The sequence below is a fragment of the Petaurus breviceps genome, unplaced genomic scaffold (genome assembly GCF_028583685.1).
Source record: "Petaurus breviceps papuanus isolate PSGF00001 unplaced genomic scaffold, PetGlider_PUasm1.0 90686, whole genome shotgun sequence".
NCBI classification, from domain to species: Eukaryota; Metazoa; Chordata; class Mammalia; order Diprotodontia; family Petauridae; genus Petaurus; species Petaurus breviceps.
This window is the reverse complement of record NW_027187309.1, coordinates 6,775,864-6,793,561: the sequence shown is the minus strand read 5'-3', so window position 1 is coordinate 6,793,561 and position 17,698 is coordinate 6,775,864. Positions and strand designations below refer to the sequence as shown.

At 33.4% G+C, this 17,698-nt stretch overlaps 1 protein-coding gene across 1 annotated transcript in view; it reads left to right on the top strand.

Annotated features, from left to right (window-relative positions):
• CSMD1 (CUB and Sushi multiple domains 1) overlaps window positions 1-17,698 on the top strand; it is a 2,654,573-nt gene that overhangs the window by 713,186 nt on the left and 1,923,689 nt on the right. Inside the window, exon 3 of the mRNA XM_069065406.1 lies at window positions 13,645-13,757. Coding sequence (XP_068921507.1) covers window positions 13,645-13,757 — 113 coding nt within the window. The remainder of the gene's footprint in view (window positions 1-13,644; window positions 13,758-17,698) is intronic.

The window sequence follows — 17,698 nt, the reverse complement described above, 5'->3', positions numbered from 1 at the left end:
GAAGGAAGGAAGGAAGGAAGGAAGGAAGGAAGGAAGGAAGGAAGGAATTGAAGTCATGTTGATATTTGGTTCTTATAAGCTTTAAAACTTTCTTGCTTTCCTGTTTCTTAGAAGTACACATGAATTTAAAGATATGGCAAAATCCTCCTGAAAGTTAAGTTTGAGGTCAGGATAACACAAATCACAGATGATGTAGTAGAGAAAAGCACACCAGATTTTAAATCCAAGGTTAGAATGAGATTGTAATTTGTAAAGTGGGTTACTTTTTGGAACCAAGGATTTAGGGATTTTGGAAGTTTAGACAAACTCATTAAAAAAAAAAAAGCCCTGAAATACACTAGGATGCATTTAGGCTTCCCAAAGGACTAGCATGAACTAAAACTAGCATTAATTAAAAGGACAAGCATTAATACACACACAGACACACACACACACACACATACACACTAATGATTCCTTAAGATGAACACAATTTTCCCTCATCATTCTCTTTTTTTCCCTTGCTTTACTTTTAGACCCAGGGATTTGTTTTGGGTCCAATCTCTCACATTTGTGAGATATAAGACAAAGGGTAGTATCTCTACCTCCATGAAGCTCACTTTCCTTTATCTGTAAAACTGGAGATAAAATCACCCTAATATTTACCTCACAAGTTGTGTGTGCCTGTAACTGTGGAATGACATAATATTCATAAGCTCTTTGTAAACTTTGAAATTCTATATCTCAATTTTGTTGTTGGAGAGTTGTCCTATATAAACATAATAATCATAGTGACAAAGATTTAGAGCTCAAAGACTTGATTCAGAGAGTTCTCTGAATTCATGGAGGTGATGAAAAGCCACCATGACTTCATCAAGAACAGTTTGTTCTAAACTAAGCTCATTTCATTTGTCTTTTTTGACTAAATGTAAAGTTACTAAATTGGAGATCAAAAGACCATTTATAATAATTTACTCAGACTTTAGCAGAGTGATATTATTTTTATTAACAAGTAGAACAGAAATTGAATACCATAAAACTGATAAGGAACTGGTTGAAAAGTCAAACACCAAGAGTAGTCATTAATTGTTTTGGAAAAAGGTCTCCACTGGAGTGCCCTAGGTATCTGTCTTTGACCTTATGCTATTCAAGTGTCACCAGTGATTTGGATGTAGTCATAGCTGATATTTCTTATCAGATACAGGTTACACGCAGCCAGTTATTCATTCAACAAGCATTTATCAAACACTTATCTTCCAGGTACTGTGTAATGCCTAAGATTACAAAGAAAGTCAACTCAGTAATTACCATTAAGTATTTACTATGTGACAGTCACTTTGCTAAGTGCTGGGGATGCAAAGAAAAGATAAAATAAAATTTTCATCCTCCAGAATCCCACACTCCAATGAGAAAGAAAACATGTAAATATCTAGGTATATATAAGGCATATAAAATATGTGAAAAATAATCTTAGTGGAGAAGACATTAGTAGTTGGTGGATGAGGAAAGGCAGTCCAGTGAAGGTAGTGTTTCAGTAGAGTCTTAAAGGAATCAAGGGAAACTGAAAGGCAGAGGTTGGGAAGGAGAGCCTTCTAAGCACACAGCACAGCCATTGCAAATGCACAGAGATGGATGATGGAGTGCAGTGTGTAACAGTTACGTAGCAAGTGGAAGCATGGTAAGTTAACCAATGTAAAGGCTCACAGAGAATGTGGGTGGGAATAAATGTAAGAAAACTAGAAAAGCCCTAAGGGGCTAGGTATAATGATCATTAAATGCCAAGCAAAAGGTAATATTTGACCCTTAAAGTAACAGGGAGCCACGGGAATTTCTTCAGTGAAGAGATGGTGTCATCCCTATGTTTTAGGAAAATTACTTTGTCAGATAAATAGTAAATGAGAATGGGGATGCACTTTAGGCAGGAAAACCAATTAGAGAGATGGTACAATGAAACAAGGCTGGAAGGGACAGCTAACACATGGATGAAAGAATGAGATTCCAAATAGATCTTGATTGGCTAAAAGATCATTTACTGCTTCCATCTAAAGGTAAATCTAAAGGTAAAACCGCTTCTGTGAATTGACTTCTAGTTCTTAGGAAAATTTTCATAAGACAGAAAAATATGCCTTAACTTATAAATGGACAGTAACTACTAATGAGAAGTCAACCTGGGTTTTTGTTTTTTGTACTTGATGACTATACTACTGCTATATGGCATGTAACTTGTACTTATGTTAGAATAACACAATTGAACATGAACAAAGTATTATTTTTGGTTGTGAATAAGTGGAGTCTGACCAAAAAAAGAAATGTTTAACACTTCTGTGCCTGGTTTAGACTAGACTGTTGTTAAATATAGGAAAGTTATGGGAGATGAACATTAAATTATGCCTCTGTGGTCTGGGTTTCCTCATCCATTCCATGAGGAAATGAAACTAGCTGAACTTTGAAATCTCTTCTAGTTCTAAATATTTTGAATAAAATAAAGTAATAAAATTAAGTAAGACAGGGTGAAGTAGATCCTTAGAGCCAGGAAGATTTGAGTGCAAGTTCTGCCTTTTGTACATATTACTTGTATGACAATGGGGAAAATCCTTAGCATCTGAATACCACCTGTCAGTTCTCAAGACTCACAAGTTATACCTGGGTTGCCATACTGCATGGGTTAAAGGAGTTTCCAAACTGGGAGCTATCTACATTTGTGAAATTACTCTTTTGTAAAAAAAAAAAGTTCAAAACAATAAATAAAATATTGATCTGAAAGATTTAAACTTTTATTGGAATGGGAGAACCGTTACAATCATGAATAAAATTGTGGAGCATGAAAACATTTACTGTGAACCTTGATTTAATAATGATGATTATTAATAAATTAATACTTATTATTTTAACAATCAGAGTCATCACTTTGCCATAAATCTGATGATGTCTCATAGACACATTATACCACCAAGCAAATACTGCTATGCTATCTCTGAAGCCCAGATTTTTGTCATTCAGTCATTTCACTTTTATCTGACTATTCATGACCCCATGTGGGATTTTCTTAGAAAAGATACTATAATGGTTTGTCATTTTCTTCTCTGGCTCATTTTACAGTTGAGGAAACTGAAGCAAACAAGACTAAGTGACTTGCCCAGGGTCACATAGATAGTAAGTTTCTAAGAGTGGATTTGAATTCAGGAATAGGACTCTTTCTGACTCCATGCCTGACACTCTATCCACTGTGCCCACCTCATTGCCCATGAAGCTGGGATACTGTACTAAAGAAATCACAGTTCCAGTCCCTAGTCCCTAGTTAGAGAAAAAAGTAATATTTAAGCAAAGGAAAACTTGAGATGTTACAAATGAAAGAGAAAAAAAAGCCTTATAATTTGGACACCTACATCTAAGTCCCAACTTCCCTAATAAATAATTGGAGCAAGCGAGTTCTATTTTCATTCCTTTAATTTCTTTATCTGTAAGGATTTGAGCTGGCTAATACCCCAGGCTTCTCACAGTTCTGAAGTCCTACAATTCTATCTCTACTATTTGATAATGAAGTACTCAAACATCAGAAACAGATAAGAAGGTAATACAATCTTTTGTAAAGCTATAATATCTTTTGTAAAGTGTTCTGATATTTATGTAGTCCAGTGACTCAAAAAGCACCACCAATCTGAGACCACATGGACTGGTAACCTTCACAAATTCTTTTCATTTACCTATCCTCGGAGGTTGCCCAGGATTCATTGCTCTGGGTTTGCTTGTATCAAGCAGGGAATTTGGCTGTTGATGATTCAATTCCACCTGTATCTCAGATTCATGAGATCAATTCTAATTTTTGGCTTAAGGTTACAGGATCTTCCCCAGGGAAAGAGGATACAGAATGAACTGTTGGGAGGATGTGGGTGAGTCAAAAATAGGTGGGAGAAAAAAGTACCCAGAATACAAATATGAACCCATTATGGAGCAGGTAATTTTAATCATGCACATGAAGAGAAAGTTAATCGTGAACAATCATGGAATAATGAAAATCAGTTGAGATACACAAATCTGTTACATTTGTGATAGCTATTTTGTTTTACCTCCACTGAGAATAGACTTCTCAACATTAAGGGGGCATTTTTCTTTCTCATGGCTTCTCTCTCTTTTGGTGACTCTTCTCTGTCAAGTCAGCTTCTATCCCTGCTGCTATCACTCTTTTTGTTGCTACACTTGCTCTGATAACTGAATCCATCTTTTTGGGTGCTTTGGGGTCACACTGGCTGCCATTTGAGTTTTCAAAAGTATGTATACCAAAGGAAACGATACAAAAACATGTCTCCATCTCAAAGGTGCACAGAAGGCCAAGCATATCTTGACTTGTCTAATGAGGAGAATCTATGGCACCCCACCATCTCTCTAGATATCAGAGAGTCATAATTTCACCTTAATACCAAGAGGAGAAGAGGGATAAAAGGCAGAGATTGTCCTTTTCATATATCCATAGAATTCTGATTCAGTGGGCAATTAAATGAATATTGATCATGAAGGGCCCCTCTATCAAGCATCAGCAATGACCAGTGGATGCTACATTCAAAAAATTAAGTTTCTATAAACCTCTTCCTTTGAGGATTTGTTATCTCTTAGGGCATTTTGCTCTATCAATCTTTTCTGTTCAGATTGATATTATATTTGATTTAAATTAAAGATAATGCCTTATAATCTCTAATCATTTTTCAAATGATGCATTTAACTAAAACATTTCCTTTCCAAACATGTAGAACTGAGCAACCCCAATGTAGAAATTCCTTTTTATGATAGGCTTACTTATATTTGTACAAATTTTCTATTTCTAGCAGTGGGACTGACAAATTTATTTGAGAAGGGCACGGTTACCATTTAGGTTGTCAATCTCAAAAATTTAGTAGTGTTCTAAGTCTCATTTTATATTCTGTGTATAAATTACTCAAGATTAACCTATCCCATTTATAAATATAATGATGTTACAATTCACCACATGAAGTATTAAGCTCTTACTGCATATAATACAATTTCCTAAATGTATTTTCACATTATAAGGAGTCCTAGTTCTAATAAATGAGAATTTGGTAAAGAAACTCTGTTCACTTTATTTATATCTCATGTTGAGTTTTCATCAGCTTCAATCCAATCAAGAAATTGATGCATTGATTAAACATTGATCATTGCAAATCAAGGATTTATGATTTCTCATTGGAGGACCTGGTAAACTAAGTAATATATTAAAAAATCACTGAAATTGAAAGCTATAGCTTAGATAGCTTGTTAGTTCAACAACTAACAGCCAGAAACTAGGACAGGATTGTTGAGGTTACATACCAAAACATCAAAATGTAAAGAGTGTGAAAAATTGATAACTGAGCTTAGTTATGGCCTAGTTAGCAAGAATTTACAACTTTAATATTTTAAGTAAAATTTAAATATTTGAAATAGGAAGTTGCTATATGGTGATCCTTATCAATCCCACCCAATTGCAAAGCAGTAGGATAACTAATTCACCCCCTCATATTGTCTTCCCTGATGAAATGTAAACAACTCCAAGGCTGATGAATACATTCTGGTTTTGCTTCTGAATTCCCAGTGCTTACTATAGTTCTGCTTCAAATAATCAATGTGTAATAAGTGCTGGTTGATTGATTGCTTCTACTATTTTCATGAATATCATGAAATAAAAACTTGGTTTTAGGGGTATTGACATGGCCATCAAAATCACTAGATATGGTATTTCTTATGACTCTTCCTTATTGTCTATGATAATATATATATATATATTTATATTTATATGTGTACAGATACACATATATATTCATGCATACATACATACACACATCTAGAGAAACAGAGAGACACAAACTTTTTAAACTGTCATTACACTTTAAAGTTAAACCTTTAAACTTGGGATAAACATTGTAGAATTGGAGTTCTACTTTAGTAAAGGATTTAGCATGTTCCCAAATTTGTATTATCCATTTTTAAGTCCTCACAGTTATTGATATTTATTACTAGATAACTGAGGTTATAGTCTACTTTGAGATCAATATGTTGCATTTCATTCAACAGTGATTCCATCTAGAATTCTTTAAGCTCCATATTGAGATTATCATTTGGTTTTCATGATTTACAACTCTATTTTTGCTATTTTTTTATTTTTATTAAATAACCTATCTTATTCCCTGTGCAGCATCTTCTATTATATAAAGTTAGGCAAGGACAATTTCTATTGTCATATGTACTAACCAGTCAAGTAAAATATATTACCACCCAAGTTAGAGATATGTAAAGTCTCTTGCATTTTAATATTAATCTATTTTTGAAATAGGAAAACCACTGGTTGAAGGAAGTCTGTGTTTTTGTTGTTATTGTTTGGTTTGTTAGTGCATCAATGTAATAAGAGTCATCATCTTGTCTATGGTTCTGTCACGATGTGGAAAAGACATTAGATTTAGTCTCAGATAACATGAGGTCAAATCTTGGTACTTCTACTTACCATAGATATGAATTAATTTCTCCATCCCTTACTTTCTTCATCTGTAAATCCAGTAAGAAAACTGGTCTTGGAGGGTTTTGAATACCACTTTTATCACTAAGTCTTATAATTACCTGATCATGAACAAAAATAAAAACATAATCAACTGTGAATTATATTTACATAAACCAAGCTTTAAAATCTATTTCATTATTTGGGTATTAATAATGTAGAGTGGTGTGGTTAGTATGAAGATAAAAATACTAGGGATTGAGAATTAAATGTTTACCAATGATAAGGTTTAATATTTAATTTTTATAACCACATCTCTCTCTGCAAAGGGCCTTTTTTCTGCTTAAAATTGTCCTGAGAATTCTCTACATTTTTTATTTGTTTTCTTCCCTTTAAACATCATTACTTACAGTATTCAGGGTTGTTATATTTCTGATGGTTATTTGGGTATCTTGGTTGGTACGGCACAACAAAATCTTTTGGATGTTTCCAAATGCAATTCATCCTAGCAATTTTGGGAGAGATGGAAGCAGAAGTAAACTTGTTCAATTCAGAATCTCATGTTTTCTGAACAGTGAACATGTACATAGAAAATAGAAGGAATGCCACAAATCATTTCTCAGTTACCTAACAATCATTCATCTCTGGCAGGTGTGCTCTGTCATTTACCCTGATAACTAGATGTGAGAAGGGAATTGCTTTTCTTTCAGTAAAAGGTACAGCTAATGAGATTCTACAGGTCATCAGGAATAAAACTAGAAAAAGACAGAAAGACAGGGACATGTTCAGAGTGACATTAACTACACTTATTCATTGACAACAAAATTGATTTCTTACTGCTACCCTTGTTCCCTTTTCTTCTCTAATTCATTCATTCATTTAGCACACATTTGTGGACCTCCTGGTTGATAATTCAGCTGACAATAAGAAAAAGCAAAAAACATAGGATGAAAGAACTGGAAGGGGCATAATAGGACATCTAATTCTAATATTTAGCTGAAGCCTGGTCTCTATACATCATTCTTTTGAATCTATTCTAGAAGAGAGTTGATGGTATTTTGAGTAGAGCCCTGGATCTGGAATTAGACAAGTCCTAAATTCAAATTAAGCCTCAGGCATCTCCCAGCTATGTAACTTTGAGCAAGTCACATAACCTTTGTTTGCCTCAGTTTCCCACAATTGTAAAATAGAATAATAATATCCCTTATCACAAAGGGTTATTGTGAAGAGCAAAAGAAATTATATTTGTGAAAGAAAAGTGTTTAGTACAGTTGATGGCCCATAGTAAGTGCTGTATAAATGCTTATTCCCTCTCCCCTCATCTTCCCTCCCCTCACTTCTTCAATATTCCTAATTTGTCGATCCTAATCATTTAGAAAGTACCAAAAATAATTTTCACAATTATGTTATATCCTTTCATAAATCTCTAGAGGGTATTACTTTATGGGCACAGAGACAGATTTTCTCCATGGTCTGCTCAAGTTGGCTATTACAGAAATAGGAGCTGTCCCAGTTTGTGTAGATGCCCAGTAGGGTCACACATATCAATGGGAGATGGGGGGAGTATAAAAGATAGGCTATACTTAGTAAGGTTCATGTGTTTATATTGTGTCACTTTCAATGGATAAATAAACACTGACAGACAGGTGAAATCTCATAGCCAATGATGTGCCTGTTTCAGTGAGACATATATCATGATATTGGAAGAATGCTTTTGGAAATGTCAATGATAACATGTTAGAACAGAAATGACGAACTGAGTATTTAGCATTGTGTGATTGTCACTTTAAAATTAAGAATCATATGGAATTTTAAAGCAGGAATGAAACATGGATGCAATCTAAAAGTTTCCCACTCAGCAGAGTCATCTCTTCTAAGACATCTTTTAAAATGGTCATCCACTTCCTGTTTAAATATTTACAATGATTGGGACTAGCAATAAGAGCATATCATATTATGCGCTGGTGTATCACATTGCTGGGTATTCTTAATAGTGATTAAATTTTTATTTTGAGCTGGCACATGTGTTTCTATAATCCATTTGTTCTAATTTTATGCTCTGCAGAAAGATAGAAAAAATCTGTTCCTACTTCTAGAGGAAATTTCTTCAAATATCAGAAACATCTGTTATTTTTTCCCTTCAATTTGCCTTATTAAGGCAAAAAAGAATATCCAAATTTTTCAGTGGTCCATTGTATGATGTAATTTTAAAAACTTGACATATCATGAATATCTCACTGCATTTTGGGAGTGTTCTAATTGTTGGAAGTTGGGGAGTGCCAAATTTGCTCTAATTGTTAAGATTTTTTTCACTTACATTGAGAATAAATCTATCTTTCTCCAAATTCTACTTAGTATTTCTAGAAAATTAAGTTCAATACTTCTTCCATATGATATCCCTGTAGTCTGGGATATATGATACATGTTAAACAACCTACTCTCCAGAAAAATAAAAAGTATATGTGAACATACATTTAAGTCTAATATGCATTACCAGCATTTTCCATCACTTTCTTAAGTCTAGACCAGGGATGAGGAACCTGTGATCTTGAGGTCACATGTGGTCCTCAAGTGCAGCCCTTTGATTGAACCCAAACTTTATAGAACAAATCACCTTAATTAAAGGATTTGTTTTGTAAAACTTGGACTCAGTCAAAAAGCCACATCCAGAGACCTAGAAGGCCACAAATGGCTTCAATGCCGCAGGTTCCCTACCCCTGGTCTAGACAATAAATAAAACAATAAATCAATTCCTATTTTGTAGTATATGCTGATGTCCAAAGATACTCACTCAGAAAATTTATGAGTTGTCTCTAGCATCCCATTACTTTAATTATTAGAGATGTCTATCATGAGTCTTCTCCTATACCTGAGTCTTCTTTTCTCCAAGCTAAACATTAACCCTTCCTCTGATCCCTATGTGATAGGATCAAGAGGATCCTTCACTTTCTAACTGAGATACACTCCAGTATATCAGTGATTTTCCCATAATGTGGCACCAAAATCCGATGGAAATATTCCAGATTGAGTCAATACAGAACATAGAAGAATGAAGCTCTCACTTCCTAATTCATAGGCTAGAAACTTTGGTTTACTTAACGAAATCTAAACTAACTCAAATTTTTAGCTGATGTGTTTTACTCTTCATAGAATCACAAGACAAATAGAACTAGTGCTAGAAGGGATCTCAGAGGTCATCTAGTTCAACATCCTAATTAAGTCTTGTCCTTCAACATCCCCAGATTTTTTCATACCATAAGGTGTATTTGTGAAATTGAGTTTTTGAATCCATGTAAGAGTTTAAATTTAACTCTACTCAATTTTATCATGCTAGTTTTGTTCCATTGTTATAACTAAATGAGGATTGGGGTATCTTAATTATATTGAAAAATAAATTTCCTGATTTTGCATTATCTTTGAATTTTATAAGCATCCCATTTCATAAATATCTTTTGTCACATAATTTCTAAAATCTTAGATACTTCACTAGAGATGTAGCAAAAAGTTGTTAATCTTTGGATTTGATCACTTAGTTGCATCTGAATCTCCACAATTCAACTATTATTTGGTTTATGTATCTTTGATATCCTCAAAAATATCATTGAATGATTGCTTCAGGCAAATCTAGATGAAATCATTTCAAGGTCACTCCCCTATTCATCCAATGTATCATGTGATTCCATCTGCGATTTCACCAGGATAGAGAATACCTGGAGAAGTTCCCAATTTTACTAATGAAGATAGCCACTAGCTCTATAACTGTCCATAGTATATGGAGAGTTATAACACTCTCTACATAGGGGTATATATGCAACTTATAGTTATTTAGGATTCAACAATATTAAGCCACTTGTCCATTGTCCTGTAAGTAGCATGGGGATAGAGGCTAATAAATTCAGAGCTGGAGGAGACTTACAGAAGTCATCTAATATAGTTTTATAAATGAAGAAACTAAAGCTATAGACTTGCTGAAGGTCACACAAGCAGGAATTGATAGAAAAAAAGATCTGAACTTGGATCTTCTGACTCCAAATCCATTACACTTTGTACTGTGCTGTAGGTGTTAGAGATAGGATTTGAACACATTGCCTTTGGCAATCTGCAGGAAGTAAGGAAGTGAAGACAGGAAGAAAAATGAAGGAATTGCAGTATTTTGATCAATAAAAGTATGAGAAATGAAAAGATGAAATTCCAAGCTGAATAGTTTGCTCAATAAGAAAAAAAAGAAAAGAAAATGCATAATAGGAATGTGTATGGCTTTTGTAGTATCATAGATTTTCCATAGTATCTTTTTAACAAGTGCCAGAATTTGATGTCAGAGGCCTCTCTTTGGCAGACTGTACCATATGGGAACCCAGTATGACTCAATGGAATTACAACAGAATCAAAATTCAGGTGCCATCGGCTTCCATCCTACCACATAGCTAATTTCCTTTTTTGGACAGACTATGTCCATATGGCACTTATAGTCTTAATTTGTGTAATGTAGCTTAACAGTCATGTGAACGTTCCAGATATTCAAGACACTTGTTGAGTGACTCTAGGTTGATTGAAAACTCTGAGTTAACTTAAGAACTAAAGAAGCTCAATGGTCTGACTCTGCAGCATTCTAAAGTGGCATGAAAAATCACAAATACAAACAATAACATTTCCTCACTATCTTGGTTACTTTATTATATATTACTATTACTTAGTCCTTATTTTAAAAAAAGCTGTGTCACATTTTATTGTGTTTAAAACATCTCAGATTATTATAGAAAATTATTTAAGTGAAACATTTCAAAAATTGGCATATTTTACATATGGATAGAGTATTGAAGAGTAAAATAAATGGATATCTAGAGATGTGAGAAAAATCCTCAAAGATGTGTAGGCATAGTAGTCCAGTGTCTTGTGAAATAACTTCAGGAATATCAGGATGGCCCTAACAACTACCCCTCTTTCAACACTAAGGCTTTCTTAGCACACAACTAAGAGCACTGCCTTATATTCCTGCCTTGGACACTCTTCCTTAAGTGCTTACTAAAGGCATTGTTTTCAGCAGGCACTGTGTTCTAAGCATTGTGTTCAATAAGTGTATGCTCTTAGGTAGGTCCTTTCCCTTTCAAAGTCTTGGTCTTAATCTGTAGAATTAAAGGATTGAACCAAATGATGACTCTAATGATGCCACTCCAGTTTGAAGTTTATGATCCTGTAATCCCCTTTACTAGGAATTCTTGAGCTTTTTATGTGTCAAGGGTGTTTTGAAAATCTAGTGAAGCCCATGGATACCTTCTCAGAAAAACTGGATTAAAAAAAATTATTTCTCAGGACAATATTTTAAAAATCTAAAATAAAATGTATATGATTGCAAAGTACTAAAATATTTATTAAAATATACTAAATATATTTATTTAAATGTTAAAGAAGTTTATGGAGCCAAGGATGAGTACCCCTCTTGGCCTATGTAGCAGATTCTGAAAACCCACTTGTCTTTGCACTTTTAGGAGGCTTGGAAAATCCTTAAATTGAAAGTGCTGTGGTAGAAAAATAATTTTAAGCTCTTATGTGTCTAATACCATGCTAAACTAGATATAATACCAACATCTACTGTGGGAAGAAATACAGTTAAAGGGGGGGCAGGGAGAACAAAAGAAGGAAAGAGAGAGAAAGGAACAGAGACATGAAAAAAGGTAGGAAGGAAGGAAGGAAAGAAGGAAGGAAGGAAGGAAGGAAGGAAGGAAGGAAGGAAGGAAGGAAGGAAGGAAGGAAGGAAGGAAGGAAGGAAGGAAGGAAGGAGGCAGAAGAAATGTGTAATTTTGTTTTTCATTCTTGATAATTATCAATATATTTAGTCATTTTTATTTTATTTCTCTTAGTGCTATGAATAATATAACACTGGACAGCAAATCTGTTCATTTAAATCTAGAATCATATTCAGTAGAATTACTAAGTGATAGAATACCATTGCTTTTAATGAAAAAAAAAATGCAATTGTCTCTATTTACAACATGAGAGTGAATTAATCAGATGTTTAGTTATGATGCTGGCATTTTCATTTTTGTTAGACATTTAACTCTGTCATTTTCTTTATTAATCCATTCTTAGGTTACATTAGAACATAACAAGCTATGTTGAATGGCTTCAACACATTGATTCAGCTACTTGTAAGAACTATAATAAATATATAGTAGCATCAACTATGCCAGTAAGCCAAAATAGTTCCTACTGAGGATTAATCTTAAAGTAAGGGTTTTTTTTGGCATCATCTTTATCTTCAGCATATTCTCTAGGTATTCTGTTCTGACTCAGAATCAATAGGTAAAATTGATCAAATCTTGCCTGTGATTATTACAGCTGACTGTGGAATAGAGATAAGACTCTTATCTTGGGAAAGTATTCATCTGGAGAAGACAAAATGAAACATATATATATATATATATATATATATATAATATTTTTTTCTGGGTGAGGGATTTCTGATGGCCTATGCCCTCCATAATATCACCCCAAACTTTGAAGGCAATTCATAATAGTTGTCAGAAACAGACACTAAAATCAGAATTTTTGGATTTCCTCTGAGCTTTGTTGACTTTCATTTAGCATACTCTTCAAACAGCCTTGGCCATCTGGTTTCTCTGATTGTAACAGACAAGAATCCATAAATTAAAAGATGAAAGGGTAAGTTATGGTTGGACAATAACAGTGAGAAGTGAGAGGGAATTGACTGGTAATGAAGGGAAACTAAAGAAAAATCCTGAAAGATGATGATGATGATCATGATAGTTTTCATAATTATTACCTTCAGGTATTCATTCAGCAAAGTATTTATTAAGTTTATAGTTATTAAGAAGTTGTTCGAGATTATAATATATTTGACTAATATTTCCTTCTAAGAAAGCTGAAAATACATACATTTTTTCATTCAGAAAGTAAGCTTCGGTTATCCAAAATTCAATCACAAAGCACATCTTCACTATTAGCCATGTGAATTGGAATTCCCTTCTCTTTCTCTCAATTTTCATACTTGTAATATAAGGAAACTGGATTAGATGACATCTAATCTCTATGGTTCAATGATTATTTCCACAGTGACATATACTATATACACAAAGGTACTAGGTTAGGATTCTGGATTAGAAGCTACTTCATTAATAAATACATGATTTCCTAATTGCCTTGTTTATCATTCTTTTCTTATTTAGATTATCTGGATTTCAGCTGCCATCATCTATTGTGAGCACAGGCTCTATACTTACTCTCTGGTTCACTACAGACTTTGCTGTGAGTGCTCAAGGTTTCAAAGCCCTTTATGAAGGTGAGTTATTATTTTTTTTAACATACTGTTCATGTGTTGTGGGATTTTGGTTTGATTGATAAATATGGTTTTGGCTCTGAAGCCACACTACTTGTCTGATGAATATCACTTTATATTAATGTTACAAAACTGGAAATAATAGAGATTTCATATGACTTACCAATATGATGCACACATGGCTGGGTTTTTCCCCCAAAAAATTGGATTACTTAACACTAAATATATTTTACACTATTCAGAATTTTTTTCTCTCATGAGAAAAAAAAACTTTATATGGATTTACTGATTTGTATTTTTAGAAGTGCAATGTGGTATTTTCAGAAGTTTTGAATACCAATTAAGAACACACCTGGTGTGTGAAATGAGATCTTTAAAAATAATTTAAAAGTGTTTTCTTGATAATGTTGAGGCCAATTGTTTGGGTCTGGAATGCTTAGATAAAGGAGAATGTCATTTGGGCTTGTGTTCTGTCTAAGTTGAAGTTTGAATTGAAAAATGGCATTGCTGGTGACTGATTGTATGGGGATTTTTTTGTGCTTTTCTATATTTATTGATTGTGTTCTTAGATGGTTAGTGAGGTGTATAGAAATGATTCTATCCCCTTTGTGACTAATCAAACAAATGGACACTCTTTGATGAAGACTCTGTATCTGCTAAAGGAAATTATTAACGTGACTGATGTTTGCATTATTTAAGGAAATATTCATTCTATAATTCAAAGGATACTAAGACATCTGATATACAAAAAGCATGTTTCCCTGACCATAGCCATTAGAATTACATTCCATCAATCTTGAAATTATTTTTCTCTGTATATGTACATATACATATAAACATATATGTGTATATATGTACAAAAGTAAGTTTATATGTGCGTATGTGCTGAATGATAGATAGACAGACAGACAGACAGACAGACAGACAGACAGATAGATAGATAGATAGATAGATAGATTAATAGAATCAATAATTTGTCATCTCCTCAGGTTTGTGTCTAATTATCTTTTGGTCCAGATCATTCCAATGTAGTAAGGTAACTTTTGTCTGGTATTCATTCATTCAACCTGAACATAGATTTTCTAATGGCTACTCAAATGACAGGTTTCTTAATTGTTGGGTGCTCCCATTATATAGGCATATAAACTATGCTCAAATGGAAATCACAGTGAGACTTATTTAGAGAATATTTTCTTGGGTTGTATAAATTTAATCTTTGTTCATTTAGGCCATTTCTTATATATAACTACCACAAGAACTGTACCTAAAGCAGAGAGATTTGGGTTTAATCCCATGCAACTAACCTTAGAAGACACTGATAACATTTGAAGTTTTTCACTAAAAGAAAGGCTGGTTCACAAGAAAAATTAGATAAAATAGGAAATTCCCAGATGGCTTGCTTCTCCCACCAAGAAGATATACCCTCTCATTGCCCTGACTTTCACCTTCCTCCTACCAGATTTTTCTCATTTTTTATGACACATTTTTACTACTTTCCTGAATATAATTTGTGCTTCCCCAGATGCAAAATTTTCCAATTATAGCTCTTGTTATCTCTATGCCTAAATCTGGAGCTTGTGGCCTTAAAAGGGTTAATCTCCTTTAAGTACCTTGCTGACAACCAGGAAATAATTGAGTAGATGAGAAATATCATGCTTACTATGAGATTAATGGTTACTGTTAGCTTTCAGATTTGGATATATGCATCCACTACTTTCTCAAAGCACTAAATCTGCATAATACCTTTATCACATATCACTAAACTGTCTCCAAGGCAGCCAGCCCATAATAGTTGGCTCTACAATGTAACTTTCCTTGTTGTTCAAAGGAAAAGAAGAGCTAATATATTAGAAACCTGTGCTATTCCCTATTAGTCCAGTTAAGCTACCCAGGTAACTGATCATAGCAGAATGCATGCATGCATTTGGATATTTTATTCCTTGTTTCAGGAATTACCTATAGGTAACATAGATGAGGCAATGGGGATATTATATGATTATCTGTGTGTGTGGTACAAGAATGGTTGAAGGATTTTGTATACTGGGAACAAGCACCATGTGTTGAAGTCCTAATTCTATAGGAAGGATTGTTGGTGTTTAAAGAGATCTGAAATGAAATATGTATATATTATTTTTGTCAGCACACACTGGAGAAAACATATTATAAATGTTTATTTGACAACATCTTAGTAGAGATAAGGTGCTTAATAAAAGATAGAATTTTGGAATTGGAGTCTGGAAGACATGAGTTCCAATTCTGCTTCGAATACTTAATAGTTATGTAACTCAGGGCAAGTCACTTAACCTCTCTCATCCTCAGTTTCTTCAGTTGTAAAATGGTTATAATAACACATATCTCTGAGTTGTTGTAAGGATCAAGTAAGATAGTGTTGGGTCTTTTAAATATAAAATCTTGATTATTATTATTTAACCTTTCTAAATCTCAGGCAACTGGCTAATCTTCATATGAACTACCATAAACTACAAGTCTATGATGTATAGTACTATGTTTATGACTATATCTATGACTATATAATTTTTGTCAATGTGATCTATGTTTATATCTACCTATATGTATTTTATTTAAGTAAAGATTATTAAAAATACAAATTTCTATTACATGGATGAGTGAAAACATGATGCACTTTCTTGAGAATGTGTCTGGTTATTCCTATTTTTCTGTCTTAGGAACTTGTCTTTACTTAGTTGAGATTTCCTTATCCTCCCAAAGAGACATCATAGAGATTTGACTTGCTGGGTAGGTAATTTGGAAGAACAAAGTAAAATGAAGTTCAAATTCTAAAGAGAACTATGAGAGAAAAGCGTTTCTCAGGCAGGATGTGAAACCATGTCTTATAGGTTATATGGTCAGTCCTCTGTCCTGTTTATTGCCCTATATCTTTTTATTTAAATAAAGTAATTTCCTATGGCTATGATATGGCTTCTTTTATAATTCTTTATTCATATTCTTCATTTAAAATCACATCTATCTGGAATAGCCATACTTGTGTTCTTTACCTGGGTTAACTAGTACTATTAGAAGGAATCAGTTGAGAATTATTGAAACTGCAATTGCACTAATTGCTAATAACACTATATGCCAGGTGGCACTGAACTAAGAATGAGTGGTGAAGGGAAGTTAAAAGACAGTCTATAAATGAACATTAGTAGCATTTTAGAATCTTTTATGTTGCCATGGCTCAACCATAACACTGAATATTCTGCCAGCAATTTTACTTGTTCTTCATTTCTTTAAGGAACATGTTCAATAACATCTACATAAATATTGGGTGAACTTTGACAGATTTATTTCAAAATGTTTCATAAATTTTATACATATTTTCAATGAGAAATCTCTGTCACATTCATTTGATAGAAAATATTGTAAGGTTCCTCTTTTTTTATCAAGAAGCCCTCTCTCATTTAGACTGAAAGGTGTAGAGAGGTAGAAATGTCTTATAGCTCTTTGAGTCCTTCACAATTCTCTATTCTTTCTGAAAGATAAAATAGCCCCAAAAATGCCTTAAGTAAGAACTTAGAAAAAACTCTTTGTTAATGATTGCATTTATGAATAAGCTCAACCAAAATCAATTTACTTTACCAAATATACAGGAGAGTTCTGAAGAGTTAATTGAACTGACTGCACATTTCATGAGAAAAAGACATATCATCTAAACTTTGCATTTCTTTAACCGACTAGAATTATCTGCAATTACCCCTTATATATCACAACTATCCCCATCATAGTTTCAATATACTTCAGGTCAGCATAAGAAAATAAATGGGAATATTTGGGAGTTTTGAGGAATTTAAAGAAGACACACAAAGGCTAGCAGGCAGTACAGACAAAGTTTAGATGCTCAAAAATGCATAAAATATGTGTGAGGAATTGTATAATATCAACATATTTTATCTTTTTAATATCACAATCTTTCAGATTTCTTC